This window comes from Centruroides sculpturatus, unplaced genomic scaffold, assembly GCF_000671375.1.
Source record: "Centruroides sculpturatus isolate CEXI.00-Female unplaced genomic scaffold, Cexi_2.0 scaffold115, whole genome shotgun sequence".
NCBI classification, from domain to species: Eukaryota; Metazoa; Arthropoda; class Arachnida; order Scorpiones; family Buthidae; genus Centruroides; species Centruroides sculpturatus.
The window spans coordinates 784,775-802,036 of record NW_019384545.1 but is presented as its reverse complement, the minus strand read 5'-3'; the positions used below and the strand labels follow the sequence as shown (position 1 = coordinate 802,036).

Genomic DNA, 17,262 nt, shown 5'->3' with positions numbered 1-17,262 from the left:
TACTTTGTAATGTATTAAAAATTAATTAATTATCAAATCACTAACTGCTGGGTTAACTTTTGGACAAAAACAGTGTTAGCCTGAAAGTTAATCTGGTATTTAGTGATTGATTATAAAGTAATAATAATTTGGGTTTGAATATTTACATATGTTTAAAATTCAACTATATAAAAAATTATATTAGTTAAATCAATCTAAGACATTATAAAAAGTTTAATTATTGTCTTAAATAATATTATACCTCTATAAAAACAATAAATTAAAGAACAATCTAAATGAATTTAAAATGATTTATAATTTATATAAAAAGTTTTAAATCTGTTAAGCTGAAATGCATATTTTCTCAGAATTGATCAAATGTTTGTGTTATAACATATAATAAAATACAGAAGATACTTTATAATTGCATTTTCAATAATGAAACTTATTTATGAATACATTTAATAAAATTTTATTTAATATAATTTTTTAATTTATAAACAAACAAATTTCAAAAATAAATAGTTATAGTTCTTTGATTGCCAATAACTATATCAGTAGATTTTTGCTTTTTAAAATTAATATAATAAAATTTATATATTTACACACAGGAGGCAAGATCCAAAAATTTGGGGACTACACTCACCCATGCCAATCATATTTTAAAATTTCTTTCTGAAGACAAAACATTTTAAGTCATCAAATAAGATAAAAGCAGCATTGCAGGAGGCATTATGGGTGATTGCAAAAGATGCTTCCAGAAGCTGTATGGGCAAAGTGTATAGTCACCCAAGGGGATTATTTTCAATGTTGGTTGTGCATTAGTATTTTAAACTATTCGAGGAAAGGAACTATATGCAAAGTCCCAAATTTTTGGATCCTACCATATATATATAAAAATGATACTCTATAATGAATATGCCAAAATTTTACCTATTTAAATAGGATTTAAATTTATTCATTTAATGAAACAATACGAGTTTGAGAGAAATTTATTTTATTTCAATGCATTTTGGGCAACATACATTGAAAGAGAATACTTTCGTCTTTAGAAAATACATCACATCTACACATTCTAATAAAGTATATCTTTCATCACTGAAATAACATTGCCTCTCTTCTTAGGGCAAAGTAATAGCATACTGTTCAAGAGAACTGGACAAATGTAACACATATGTCAGATAAACTAAAATGCAAAGCTGACTTTGCTGATAATTAACCAAAAACAATCAGGAATTCCCTCTCAAATAGTTAATGTACAATGTTTCTTAATAAACATTTCAGACTTCAAAAATGTACCAAAAACACTTGCTGGTCCTTGCATGGCAACGAAAGAATTTGCATGAACCAAAGGCTCATTCAAGAGCAACTGCCAGCAGCTCTCTAGCTTAAACTTTTTCTCAGTCTTATTATATGGCACATGCTGGTCACCATATCCAGCAGTGATTCAGTGCCATTTATTCTTTCTAAAACCGGATACAACAAATATTTTCAAGTTGCAGAAATGATATTTCACAAAATAACTTTTAATAGTTTCTAAGTTACCTTTGAAAGTATAAAATGTTGAGCTACTTTGTTCCATTTCTGCTCAGACAAATTTGCATACAGTCAATAAATAATATTCATTTTTTAAAGAAAAGTATTATCAAATTTCTCTAATTTGTGAAAGATGTATTAGTAAATTATCTTGAAAATCAAACTTGTTTTATAAGTCAGGAGTTTTATATCACCATGAACCATTGTGAACACTCTTGGCATTAATTTAGAAAATCACATTTTTTATAATTACATTGTTTGCTACTGTCCATTATTTACTTCTTGTTTCTCCATACAATCGGGGCACTGTCGGAGAGAAACTGATGATTGCGTCACCGTGGTTTGAGTAGGATGCTGTGGAGTTGTTGGACTACTTCCATTTGTTAAGGGCATAGAATGAGAAACTTGTGATTGTACACCAAGGCAGGGAGGAACCGATGGTGAAACTAAGTGTTGGGTGATGTGAGGGGGAGAGGTAAACAGACTTATATTTTCAGCTGTTGACATTCGCCCTGGTGTTTCCGCATGCCAAGATATAGTTTCATCTGTTGATACCCGCCCTGGCTTATCCGCATGCCACGATATAGTTTCATCTGTTGATACCCGTCCTGGCTTATCCGCATGCCAAGATATAGTTTCATCTGGTGGAGAGGGAGTTGCATGTTGAGAAATACCAGAGTGCCACAAAGCAAGTTTTTCTTCTGGTGGAGGACTAGGATGTTGTGGCATGCCTGGACGCCAAGAAGAAGTTTTCTCTTCAGGTGGAGGGCTGTCTGTCTCTTCAGACATATCTTGTTCATCCAGTTCCTATTTATATTAAAAAAATTAATTTGTAAGTTTTCTAAAATTTATCAATAGTTTCATCTGTTGTCATTCCATTAACTTATTATTACATGTACTGTTGTTGCACTATCTACCATATAATAAATGTAAAGAGAAATTTTTATTTGTTTATTCAAAATTTTATACAAATTAATATTTCTTTTAACATAGCTAATAAGTAAAGGTGATTCAATTTATAAATATTTATTGGACATCGGCACAACATTCTCTAGATCAGGAATGATGAACGTATGGCATGCATACTCATAGGCTTGCAAACCATAAAATTTTATATTCAGTTCAGTGTATCATCATTCTTTTCTGAATCAGCTTTCTATAGTTTAATTTAATTAAAGTATATTCATTTTATTTCTTTAAAAACAGTCTTTAGAACTTTTAAAAAGATTTATGCATGTTGACACCTTAAAATTAAATATACCTATTTTGTTATGCAGACTTAGAAAAGTTTGCCATCCCTGTTCTAGATTATTATAAGTTATTTTTTTATATTCAAGCATATTTATTAAATTATATTTGCCTTAATGTTTTTAAATTCGTGAATGATGAATAAAAAAACACTTTTATAGTCTTTTACTGCTTAATGATTTTCATTTATGTTTCTATTTTATGTTGATTTTTTTAGGCATAATTCTAAATATTCAACTACTGTATTAAGAAGAATAAAGATTTTACCAATATTTACTAAGAATTTGTTTAAATTAGTATAAGATTTGAATTTTTGTTCAGCCAAATTTCTGTGATTCAAAAATCAAATAGAAAACATTTGTAAATATATAGAACTGCAATATTATATATATCATACAAACTACATAACAAAAAAAATAAAATTCTTTGTAAATTCTAAAAATAAAAAATTATTTTCAGATTAAAAGTACAAGTAAAAACTACTATTTTATAACCGATTTTGAGTGATTTATACTAGCAAACAAATGATTAACAAAAAGATACTATACTTCAACCAAAACCAAATTCTTGTTGTTTTGAATCTAATAAACAACAAGAATTTGGTTTTGGTTGAAGTATAGTATCTTTTTGTTAATTATTTGTTTGCTAGTATAAATCGCTCAAAATCGGTTATAAAATAGTAGTTTTTACTTGTACTTTTAATCTGAAAATAATTTTTTATTTTTAGAATTTACAAAGAATTTTATTTTTAGAAATATCACCAATCCCATTTTTTTATCTTTATTAAACTACATAACTATGTTATCGTGAATACTTTAATTAATTAACATCAACACAAAATTAAATATAATACCAATTAATTATATTTTGTAAAAATATAAATTTTTTGGTTTTAGCTGTTCTTTTGTAGATTACAATTCAATTTGTCCTTTAATTTATCTAATTTCTGAAGCAATGCTATTTTAAAAAATCCCAACAAAAGCAGCATCATGGCAGCAAAAAATTCCTACCATCAAACTCATTAATAATACAATAATTTAACCTTCTTTGATTAAGCTATTGTGTTCAAAATAAACTGTAAATAATCATTTTCCAAAACTTCAAATCACCATCATAACTTAATCATGCTGAAAACATAAAAATGATAGATTGTTGCCATCTTTGTTCAAAGTGGTTTTTATGCATCATTTTAAAGTTATTTATGAGAATGCTATATATAAAATAAAAAAAAACTTTCAAAGTTTAACTGCAAATATATAGTTTATAAAGAAAAATTCAAAATTACAGAAGGGAAAAGTCTGTTTATAAGTCTTAATATTCAAGAAATTTTAAATTTAAATTTTATTAATTTATATCAATTTAGACTTTGTCATTTATAAATATTTATTTTTATTGAAAATAAAACTTAATATCTTTTATAATTTCATATAATGGTTGAAATTTAAATGCTAAAAATTCAACAAAATATCTAATTTATTTTCATAAATCTGTATAAATATATTTTTGTAACCAATAGATATGAAATATTACATCAACTATTCAGGTAAAATTTAAATATTTTCTCATCAATTTATAATTTAACATTTATTAATTATTAATTATAAACAAAATATATTTAAAAGTACATATAATTATAAACACTATCCTATCAACAATTATAAACATTCCACATTCTAAATTAATTTTTTACTTATTTTATTAAAAAGCAATTAATTTACCTCTTCAGGACATAACTCACAAGCCTTAGCAAGTGTTAATCTAGCACTGTGAGATCTTTCTAAGAAATAACCATTTGATGTTTCATTTGATTGGGCAGGAGGAGACCAATTATTATATCCATATTGAGTATTAGTAGCATATGGTTGCTGAAAAAAATAAAATTAAAATATAGATTTAATTTATTAATTGAATTCAAATTAAAAACTTATCATTTAATAAAAAGAGCAGTGCATTAAAAAGTGTTAAATGTTAAAAAAATTGGTTATTGTAACATAATCAACCCTTCATGTTTACAAGGATAAGAACAAAGCATGTCATAAACATGAAATTTATCAAAAGTCTCATTGTTATTCTCATAGACTCAGTTAAAGCTTAAAAAAATTTAAAAAATCGATTATTTTATTATTAATTTTATTAATGTAGAATGAAAACAAGTTAAATGTTAAAACTAGAAACATAAAAAGAAAATCATCTACTTCAAGTGCACATGATATGTGTATGAATGCAATGTTTTCATAATGAATATGGATCTCGTGCAGATAAATCGTGCAGATCCGAAGCACGATTTAAATGAAGCTTTGCAAATATGATCAAATAAAAATTTATTTTCTCATCTTTCAGATACAACAGAAAAAATAAAACCACATAATAAAAGACTGTGAACATGAAGAGTTGAGAGTGTAATCAACGAATGCATTTAAAGTTTTTAGACTTACGCATATTCATTTCACATTTAACCAAATTGTAAATTACTGTAATTTCCAAAAGTGATTTGAAGTAAGATAACAATGCATCTACTTGTTTCATATTTGTTTAATTCAATGATAAATACAGAAAGAGCAATACGTACAAGGTCTTCCAAAAACAATGCTACCATTTTAAATTATTGTAATTATGTTATCATCTAAGAATGTTGCAATCTACATTAAAACACTGGAAAATTGTCCACTCTTTTGTAGATTACAATTCAATTTGTCCTTTAATTTATCTAATTTCTGAAGCAATGCTATTTTAAAAAATCCCAACAAAAGCAGCATCATGGCAGCAAAAAATTCCTACCATCAAACTCATTAATAATACAATAATTTAACCTTCTTTGATTAAGCTATTGTGTTCAAAATAAACTGTAAATAATCATTTTCCAAAACTTCAAATCACCATCATAACTTAATCATGCTGAAAACATAAAAATGATAGATTGTTGCCATCTTTGTTCAAAGTGGTTTTTATGCATCATTTTAAAGTTATTTATGAGAATGCTATATATAAAATAAAAAAAAACTTTCNTGCATCTACTTGTTTCATATTTGTTTAATTCAATGATAAATACAGAAAGAGCAATACGTACAAGGTCTTCCAAAAACAATGCTACCATTTTAAATTATTGTAATTATGTTATCATCTAAGAATGTTGCAATCTACATTAAAACACTGGAAAATTGTCCACGCTTCACATTTGCCCCATTACAATTTCTCAATATGTGCACCTAATGTCACATGGGACACATCCAACCAATACTCAAATTCTTCCTACAGCATATCTGTTGTCACTCCTCCCATAGCAGCCATGATTTTCCTGCTCCTGTAGGATATTTGTATTGCACAATGATGTGTGATTCTGAATTTGTGAACTGCAGAACACAAATCACCTCTGTTGCAGTCATCATTTTCGTTTATGGCAGTTTCTAGAGGTAACAGACAAGACATTTCAATGCAGATGGGTGATGAACTCAGTTACTCTATCAATTGGTGTACGTTAATTACTATCTGAGAAGTTTACAACAATTACAATCATTTAAAATGGTAGCATTCTTTTTGAAAGATTCTGTATATTAGAAAGTGAATATTGTACATAAATAAATGATTTATTATAAATATAAATCATTTGTTTCTGTACAATATTCACTTTCTAATATACAGAATCTTTCAAAAAGAATGCTATGAGTATTGTATGTAAATTTCTGTTTACATACAATACTCATTATCAGATATAATCATTATGTCTGTTATTTTTGACCCAACTAAATTATTCATATCACTTTTGAAAATTAATTTAAAATTTTGATAAATCTATTTTATTTATAACTAATTATTTAAATTTTTATGCAAATTTCATGCACATCATAATCATATCATATGCATTCAAATCAATGTAAACTTTATAGTATTAACTGCATGCCTAAAGTTTCAGAACTTTGCATAAGGAGTTATATAATAATTTTTATATCAGGAAAGAAAAAAATTATATCAGAGAAATGAAATCATATGAGATATATGAGAGAGATTTAATGTGATATATAAAAAATAAACTAGTACTAAATAATGAATAATTAGAGAAAGAACAGCATTAAAATTAGTTATTTACAATTTACAGAAAATAACTGTTAATATAAGGGATGGCATTGCATTTCACTTTAATTTTTTGATAATCAAAATCTTAATTTGACAATGTAGCTCTTAAAGAATGACTAACATCAAAAAGATGAGATCCATTAATGGAATATTGATTCAAAGTGATATAAAATATGATTTAGCCTTGGCTGAAAAATTTTTTTAGCAATGGAAACTGTATATAGTGTATTAATTTCCAGAGATTTTTATCTATATCATAAGTTGTAAAGCAGGGGTGTCCAACCCAAGGCAAGTTCCAGTGCGGCCCAATAAATGTGTAAACAAAACCAACAAATTGTTTTATTTTATTTATTTATTTATTTCAACGGCATAAACTCAAAAAAGAAGTTTCACAAAGCCGTAAACTTTTATACATATTTTATTTTTGAGTGAAAAGGAAATATTTTCAAATATTTGGAGATGAGTGAATGAGGAAGGATTACTATTGATAAATAATGCTGGAGTTGTGACTCAAAGGATTATAGACCCAAATTTGAGAAAAGGAGAGAAAGGCCAAAAGATAAAAAGTAGTGAGAAAAGTTAAGTAGATCTTCTGTTATGCGAATATTGACCCTTAATTTTCCAACCTTCCTCACTACTTTTTATCTTTTGGCCTTTCTCTCCTTCTCTCAAATTTGGGTCTATAATCCTTTGAGTTCCAACTTCAGCTTTATTTAGTATTCTTTTCAGCATTGCAAGATTTGGCTACTTTGTACCAAATTTGGCTACCCTTTTTTTAGTTTGGCATCAAAATTATCATTTCCCGCATTGGCTACTTTCTGGGCTACATATTATTTATAAATATATTAGTCAAATAAAAATGCACTTTAAATTGGTGTTTTGTCGTTTTTTATTAATTAGAGACCCAAATAAAACAAATATTTGTGCTTTTCAAATAAATTCTTGTTTGTCTTCTTTATAATAAATGTGTTATTTCTAAGTAAAAATTGAAAGGGTCTGTAGAAGTAATTTTTTAAAATATCTTTTTTCGTGATAAAGTTTTAATATTTATTACTATAATCTAGACATGCTAATCCTTAAATATACTTGTATATTTAAGGATTGGGCCAAAGAATATATAATATACTTAGGGCCCAAAACTCCATGACTTCTTCCAATGTGACCCAGAGGAACAAAAAGGTTGGACACCCCTGCTGTAAAGCTTCAATTGTTTAGTTCCAAATATTCAAGTTAACTGTTCAACATTTGCCTCATAATAAATGCCAATAATATATCTAAAATATTATAATGATTTATATAAATCTATTAAACAGGCTCAATTTTACACAGCTTTGCAGAGTTTTATTTTTTATATATTGAATTGCTCAATTATTCTATACCCACTAAACCAACTTTGTAATAAAAATTATTTTCATCGATTATTTTTTGAGATATTTGGGAAATGTGACAGCAATATTTTATCCATGTGAAACTTCCAAAATAATCATTTACTTTTAGATTGACAATATTTTTCAGGAATGATCAATATAACTCAACAGAAGCCCCATATACACAGTTGAGTATTTGCTACTAATTTTTTTTTTTGAGAAGTAAAAATTCACTTATTTACAGAAGGATTTTTAGTAATCATTCTGTAAATAGTGAATTTTGTTATTTTTCTCTATTTTTAGTGAAAACAACAAATAAAGAGAAACAATTTCTAACACGTATCTTAATTAATCATCTAACAAGTTTCATGTTTGCTGTTAACTATGTTAAAACCATGCTAGTGTAAACTATTTCACTGTTTCTCAGGTTATTTTAACACACACTTATTTGAATAATTAATATTGTGTTTTAGAAACAAATTTTAATTAATTTTTCTTTCGTCTTTACAAATCAGCAATGCCATCTAAACAAGAAGAATCTTTGGCTTTTTTATTTTTTTGTCACTAAATGATGTTCCTTGAAGACAAAAATGCTAGGTTGTTTCATTCGAAAAGAATCAGCAGTTATTGTTATATATACAAATATACTAGCAAGTGCACATTACAATCAAGTCATCAATATACATATGACAGACTATATTAAATTTATTTTATGTTTTGATGATATTTTATTTCTTTTTGTTACAGTTAAATAGCTATAAGGATTTTTAAGAATCAGTATATGGGATCACTCATAAATTACATAATGCTATTTTTATATTTTTCAACTATCATTTGACCCCTGTAATACTCCATAATGCATCTTGCATACTCACATTACTTAATGCATATCTGAAATCGACCTCTCTTAACTATACTAAGGAATAATACACAGCATGGAAATCTGAATGTTACATTTTATTAATTATACACAAAACAGTGAAATGAACAGTAGGGTTCACTACACGATCCTTCAGAAATAAAAAATTAATCATTCTATTACCTAAGAGTTGAAATCATAGCATTAGATAAGTTTTTGCAAACATCTCCTCCCCTTATAATGCATTGATTATCTGCCTACCCACCCACATCTTCATTACATAATTTATGGACAACCTATAATTATAAAATAAATAATAATTTAAAATTGTATTGATGGGTTGTGTGAGAGAGAGAGCGAGAGACAGACACTTTGGANCATAATTATCAAAAAAATTAAATGTTATTCCAAATCAATTTCAGGTAAAAATATAAAAGTACTTATAACAAAAAAACTTAAGCAATATTAATATGAATCTAAACAATATAACTGAATCTACAGCACATTGTAAATCTAATGAAGATTATTTCCAATAATAGTTAAGGAATTTATTTCTAATAAATTTTAATACAAACAATTATGAGAATCTAAGTATAAAAACTATCAACTGTTAAATTCTGCATGTTAAATATAATTGCATATTTTCAATGAAATCTGAAAATAATTATTGTGAATCATTCAAAGTGGATTCAAAAGTTGAAACTCCCATTACTAGTGAATATGATATAATTGTAGAAATTATGGAAAAACTGTGGATCTTGATATCTTGGCCTGATAACATCAAACTGAAATAAAACTATCATAAGGCTTGCAATCATCTGGTAACAAAGAAGAGAAAAAAAAATTACATAAACAGGAGAAAAAGTATTTATTTAAACAAATCATGATATATTAGATATTTTTAAATATAGGAAATAAAGAGTTATTGTAGATCTGAAATTTTTTACTTGTAATAAAGTAACAATATAACCTTGTCTATATGCTAATTTGTAACACTATAATAATCACTATAGTTTTGCTAGACATTGCCTAAAAATTAAAATTCTATCATAAATTTAATGTTTTGTTCAATGAATCTTTCAAAGTTAAATATGATCGCAGTTATATCTCTCTGTTAATTGTAATGCATATAGTTGTTACATCTTTATATTTTATTAAATTCTTTGTTTGTTAAAGAATGTCTCTCATTCAACCCTTGAATCAGATCTATAAAATAATCACACGCGTGTTTGTCTGCGGATCGAATAATTTACAAGCTGGTGTCGGGAACCTGACATAAGGAAGGAAGTGAATTCGCCATCACCAACTTCCACCTTAAATTCGGCTTAACGATAAGACCCTCCGCCACTCGTTTCCCTACGTTTGGGAAAGGCCGTTCGTTGGACGACAGAGACTGGTCTCGCCAACTAGTTGCCCATAAGCGGCGTAGACGAAGATCTATGTCCTTGGCTACTCACAATATTGTTGTTATTGTATTACAGATATTATTATTTTATTGTATAATAATTGTGTATGGGCAAAGGATCCCAAAAGGCAGTACCACCAGATTTATGAGTAGTTTGAAGTTCTTTATCTAGGGGGCAGTATCTAAGAGAGACCTTAGGAATTCTCTTTGCAACTATCATGTACAACTTCAGTTAAATAAATTGATATTAATTATATTAGCTTGCTCTTTCACCATAAATGAATAAACTGTACATTAAAAAAAAACAAAAATTGAAAATATGGTATCATCAACTTAATACAAAATAGAAAAATTGCAAAGACTGTCAGAAATCTAACCATCCAAAAAATGGAAAATATCAGTCACAGAAAAATACTCCTCTGATTAGTTCCATCCATTATCCATAAAAAAAACAAAGCATTTGCCTCATCCTTTTAGTCCATGTAGGAGTCAAGATCAACTAGATTTAACTATTCTGAAGAATAAATTTGAAAAGTTAAGAAAAGGAATACTTTACATAATATTTATAGGAGGAATTAAAAAATGTGTTGTGTTAAAAGGAACTTCCAAAACTTGAATAACTTAAAAAAGGCAAGAGAAAAATTACACATTTTAAAACAAATGAAAAATTCTTTCTTAAAACGTAAATTTATTGTCTAATCATACATTTTCTCAATGTATTTCTTCTTCCTATTTTCATATTTTCAGTTTCCATATTCATGAAATTTTGCACAGCATAACTCCTGCAAATATGGAGCTTCTACTGTAAGTTAAATTATTATTATTATGTAAATCATCCATTTTATTTCTAGCATTATTTTAAAAGCTGTGTATAAAATGTCTTTTTTTAAATTAAAAAATATGAATGAAAATATTTTAAATAATGCTATAAGAGCAGATATATGACATCTGCCTAAATGATTCTGGTAACTTCTGATTTAAACAATATCAATTTAACATTAATTAACCTTTATACCTTTATGTATACATATTTATTCAGGAAGAATCAGCAGTTATTGTTATATATACAAATATACTAGCAAGTGCACATTACAATCAAGTCATCAATATACATATGACAGACTATATTAAATTTNACTGTAAGTTAAATTATTATTATTATGTAAATCATCCATTTTATTTCTAGCATTATTTTAAAAGCTGTGTATAAAATGTCTTTTTTTAAATTAAAAAATATGAATGAAAATATTTTAAATAATGCTATAAGAGCAGATATATGACATCTGCCTAAATGATTCTGGTAACTTCTGATTTAAACAATATCAATTTAACATTAATTAACCTTTATACCTTTATGTATACATATATATAAAGGTTGTTTTATATATTTATATAAAACAAATTTGTTATATTCATGATTAATGTAATATATAGTTTTTGAGACACCTCAAAAGTAAAAATCAAACAGTGAATAAAAGTTTACAATATTAAAGGAATATAATATAGTGTTTTCTGAAAGAAACATGCCATAAGAGATTGTGCAGAGAAGCTTGTATGCAAAGCCTCAGAGGCAAGTGTACAGTGTACTGTTATATGATACATTATTTAAAGTTGGAAATTCTGTCAAACGGAAATTAATTGCACAAAATCCATGTGTGGTCAAATCACTTCCAACTAATATAGGCCCATCTGCACAGTTCTGAAACTAATTGGTGTGATGTAGGATTTAACTTGTTATTTTAGTTTTATTTAAATAAAACTAAATACAACAGTAAAAAAATTTGTAATGTGTTGTATTCTTGTTCTCATCTGCATATCAATTTTGAGAAAAACAAGTTTAATCCTCACAACATACCATTTAGTTACGGAACTATGCAACTGGCCTACATTAGTTGAAAATGATTTGACCATACACAAATTTTGTACAATTAAATTTCCATTTGACAGTAATGAAACCTGAAATAGAGCATCATATAACTGGTATGCTACATACTTGCCCGAGACTTTGCCTACAAGCTTCTCTGCAAAATCTCCTATAATGCATTTCTTTTGGAAAACACTGTATTTAAAAAAACTATTAGAATATACATCATGCCATTAAAAGTCACTAATTATCTAAAACTTTTGTAATACTGTAAACTAACAACAACAATATATGTATACATATCTAACAAAAAATTTAATAGTTTCTATATTTATTGAAAATTTTATTAGCAGCAATTCATTTTGTTATTCCTCGTAAAAAGCAAAAGTTGTTTCTTAAGTTATTAGAATTTACTTGAAAAGTTGAATTTTTTAGAATCATTTTCTGTTAAACAAAAACCAACACCAAAACAAAATTATTATAACATACACAAATAAAATCTACATACAATTAAATTTCATTGTTAATTATAAAACTCATTACTTTAGAAAGAAAACCTTCTGTTGTTTTGGGGATGGTTTATGATACAGTGGCTACTGGGGGCCTGGATTTTATTGTTTAGGCTGAAAAATTCATTCAAACTCTAAAAAATAAAATTAATTATAACTTGACAATTCTTGAATACATAATTATCAAAAAAATTAAATGTTATTCCAAATCAATTTCAGGTAAAAATATAAAAGTACTTATAACAAAAAAACTTAAGCAATATTAATATGAATCTAAAGAATATAACTGAATCTACAGCACATTGTAAATCTAATGAAGATTATTTCCAATAATAGTTAAGGAATTTATTTCTAATAAATTTTAATACAAACAATTATGAGAATCTAAGTATAAAAACTATCAACTGTTAAATTCTGCATGTTAAATATAATTGCATATTTTCAATGAAATCTGAAAATAATTATTGTGAATCATTCAAAGTGGATTCAAAAGTTGAAACTCCCATTACTAGTGAATATGATATAATTGTAGAAATTATGGAAAAACTGTGGATCTTGATATCTTGGCCTGATAACATCAAACTGAAATAAAACTATCATAAGGCTTGCAATCATCTGGTAACAAAGAAGAGAAAAAAAAATTACATAAACAGGAGAAAAAGTATTTATTTAAACAAATCATGATATATTAGATATTTTTAAATATAGGAAATAAAGAGTTATTGTAGATCTGAAATTTTTTACTTGTAATAAAGTAACAATATAACCTTGTCTATATGCTAATTTGTAACACTATAATAATCACTATAGTTTTGCTAGACATTGCCTAAAAATTAAAATTCTATCATAAATTTAATGTTTTGTTCAATGAATCTTTCAAAGTTAAATATGATACAAAAATAAACACATTCTTCAAAGTTTTATGCAAATATTCAAAAACATATCATTGTGGAAATAAATTTTATAAATAGCAATAATCATAAGGGGGTATTCTTTTAATTTTTAAGTTAATGTTTTAATTACTGTAATGTTTCCCAACCTTCTTCAATCTGAAAAAACTGCAAAAATAATTAGGGTTAAAAAAATTAACTTATAATTTACTAAATAATTTAGCTTTTTGGCTTCTCTTTCATATTATATAAAAATTATACAAAAATATTTTAATAATTTATAATTAGTTTTATAGTTATTTAAAACACAATTTTCATCACAGTACAAATGATAATTTTACTATGTCAAAAAAATGTTTAAGTCTCATCATCGGTTTATGGAATTATTTTCTCCTGTAACTTATTATAGAATTTTATATATAAATAAAAGCATGACCTTGCATCTCTTTCATAACAGTGAACAAATTCTTCTCATGATAAAAAAAAACATCAGTATGTTAAGAGACAATGTCAGTAAAAAAAAAATGCAATAAGCCATTTTCAAATAAAAAATTTTCTCCTTTTAAAATTAACCGCACTTATATTTTAATAAGAATAAACCAGTAAATATTTAGCAAGTTATTTTAGTAAATACATGAATGTTTAATAAATTATATATAATAAATATATTTTAAGAGTTTTACCCTTTCTAATTCATCATTCAACCATTCTACTGCACTTGTCCATTTTCTTTTCAAATCACCATTAGCATGCAACATATGTGCTGCTGCAGGACAGGAACTAAATAAAGCTACCATGCATTTAATACACTGATAGGCTCTTTTCTGGTAATGATTTTTGCTGCGCTGCACAGTATCAAACAAGCCATCACGATCATCCGGTATACCTATAATATGTAAAAATCAATTTTAATACAAGCAATTTAAAAACAATTCTAAAATTTTTATTGTCTTCCAAACCTTTTAGTGCATTATGTATTCGATGATTTTGCCAAGAATCCTCCAAAAGTAACATGTGAAGTAATAGATCTAAATATGGCCTCAACTCATAGGTATAAGAATAAGCTATTTGCCATAATAATTCGCTCAGCACCATTGAAGAAAAATGTGGATTTTCCCAAGAACAAAACTAAGAAAAAAAAAACAACTTATTACAATATTTATAAAATTACAAAAAAAAACTTATATCTCAATATTTATTATAATATTAAATATAAAAGCTTCCAATTTTGATCTGTTCAGCTCTTGCTAAATTACAATATAAAATTTAAAAACGTTAGTTATTAAAACTTTCAATTAAGATAATTTATGTAATAATTAATTGCTTTAACAATTGTAATGTTTAGCAAATAATGTTTTATTTGCTAAATATTATATAATATGTAATAAATTTTACCAGCACTAAATTTAAAAAAATAATCATGTAAAATGCATGACGATATTATTAATACTAATAAACATGTTTAAGAAAATCAAGCTGATTATTTTGTTTAATTTCATAATAGAGACAATAAAAATTTAAATTAAAAATTATTTACAAGCTTCTGAAAAAGTTAATTGTTTATAAACTTTGAAGAAATGATTATAAATAGGACTTCAAATTGGAATCATCAATTATAATGCATCTAAAAATTACTTTAACAACTATACTATTTTATACAGATCTTCAAATACTAATGGGTTTCTGGTGATCAAACAGGTAATAAACGTTTAAAATATTTAAGTAGAAAAATTCAAAGAACTTAAAAAACTTTATAGCAGTAGAAAAATCCAATAATAAGCTAAATGTAGCATTAAACATGTAACAATAAGATTATTTTGGAACTCACTCAATAGCTGAATTTCAAAATCACTTTCAATAAACATTCTAAATTTTTAAAATCAAAATAAATATTGAATAAAATTTGTTATTTTAGAAAATACTGTATTTACTTGTGTATAAGATGATTTTGCATATAAGATGAGGTGTGACTTTAAAGATCAAAATAGAAAAATTAGATTTATTAATACAATTCTATTGGTTTAATCACAAAATATTATCAAATGCACATATTAACGCAAACAACCATGTTTTCTTGATGCAATCACCTTTTGTCTACTTGGACTCGCCCTTCGAACCTTTGTTACAACTCTCCTCCTTTTCACTCTCACTCCACAAAGCATTGTCCTGTGATCTGTCGAGTAAATTTGAAATGCAGTATTTCCTGAATGACTTTGCTATCAGCTCTTGAGGAATGCTTTTCCATGCACCTGATACCCACACCAAGCAAAACCAACAGATAATGCGCATGACCGGAATAAATTAATTTTTAATGATTTAGAATGTGCAAATATTCATTAAAATGATCAATTTAACAAATATGAAATAACTACATTTATAATCATTGCTAAGTAACCAGCTATTTTTGGACCATCTCTTTGAAAGCGACATTCACCTTGACCTCGATAGCACCCTGCTATCATGGCAACACAAACTATATATGGTTCACAAAAATTATTGAAAACACAAAGAAAATTCTTTGCTCACGCATATAGGACAACCTAGGATTTTGAAGCAGTGAAAAATGAACAAAAAACCTGGTCTTATATGCGAGTAAATATGGTATCTGTGAATTTCGTACAATTGCTTAAAGATGATTTAATGATATGTTAAGTTTGAAAAAAAGCTATAATAATATACCAGATTCAAATATAATCAATCATTTGTAAATATATTTGAAAATAAAGGTTATTTCCAAAATTTAGCTTATTCATATAAAAATTTTCATAGCTAGTTATACTCATAGCTAGATATAGTTCATAGCTCTATATCCAAAAACAATACATTAGAGTAAATTAAATAGATTTGGCCCTTTACCTTATATCCTTACATACACACACACTATTTAATTATTTAATTTATTTAACACACACTTAATTTAGTAAATTAAATCTTTAAAACTTTCATCAAATGTTGAAGTTAATAGCTAAAATATCTATTTGAAATAAAATAAAATTTAAATAATTTCAAATAACATATATATATATAGTCAACTCACCTTAAAGCAAACACCGATAGTGAATTTTGTCATTGCCCTGGCAAAATGTCATTGTCACAACATTAATTTTCATATGATAAAACGAACAAAAATTTTACCGAAATTTGTTAAACCAAACTATAAACAAATAAAATGGCAAAACTGTATTTGGGACAAGACTATGTCTCAGAGACGGATTCACTTTGATGCTCAAGGCAGGTCTCATTCTTATTCTTCTATCTTCTTTGATATTGCTGCTTTTGGGCACGATTGTTAAAAATTTGCCGAGATTGTCCATGATGCATCTTCAATAAAATTAACCTATCTAATTTCAAAATTTCTCTCTGTTGCGTGTTGGCCCGGGTTGAATTTTTGTCGATGCACAACGAAAAGTTCCTGTTTTTGAAAAAATAATTGTGGCTATTGTATCGTCCGAAATTTTTTTTTTATTTTGCACAAACAATATACAGTTTAACCTGATTATAATGTCATCGAATGTAACGACAACCCTAATATAA

The 17,262-nt window shown here is 26.4% G+C and overlaps 1 protein-coding gene across 2 annotated transcripts in view; it reads right to left on the bottom strand.

The window, feature by feature from the left end:
• Window positions 1–959: 959 nt before the first annotated feature.
• The window catches only part of LOC111623475 (probable ubiquitin carboxyl-terminal hydrolase FAF-X), a 274,716-nt gene continuing 258,413 nt past the window's right edge, over window positions 960–17,262 (bottom strand). The window contains exons 54-57 of one of the 2 annotated variants that reach the window (XM_023366062.1): window positions 14,688–14,856; window positions 14,412–14,614; window positions 4,482–4,628; window positions 960–2,322 (exon numbers count right to left, since the gene is read on the bottom strand). In XM_023366062.1, the coding sequence (XP_023221830.1) occupies window positions 1,777–2,322; window positions 4,482–4,628; window positions 14,412–14,614; window positions 14,688–14,856 (1,065 nt within the window). In that variant the 3' untranslated portion in view covers window positions 960–1,776. Of the gene's footprint in view, window positions 2,323–4,481; window positions 4,629–12,872; window positions 12,973–14,411; window positions 14,615–14,687; window positions 14,857–17,262 lie in introns of those variants that run through there. The other variant, XM_023366060.1, reaches the window with a different exon arrangement.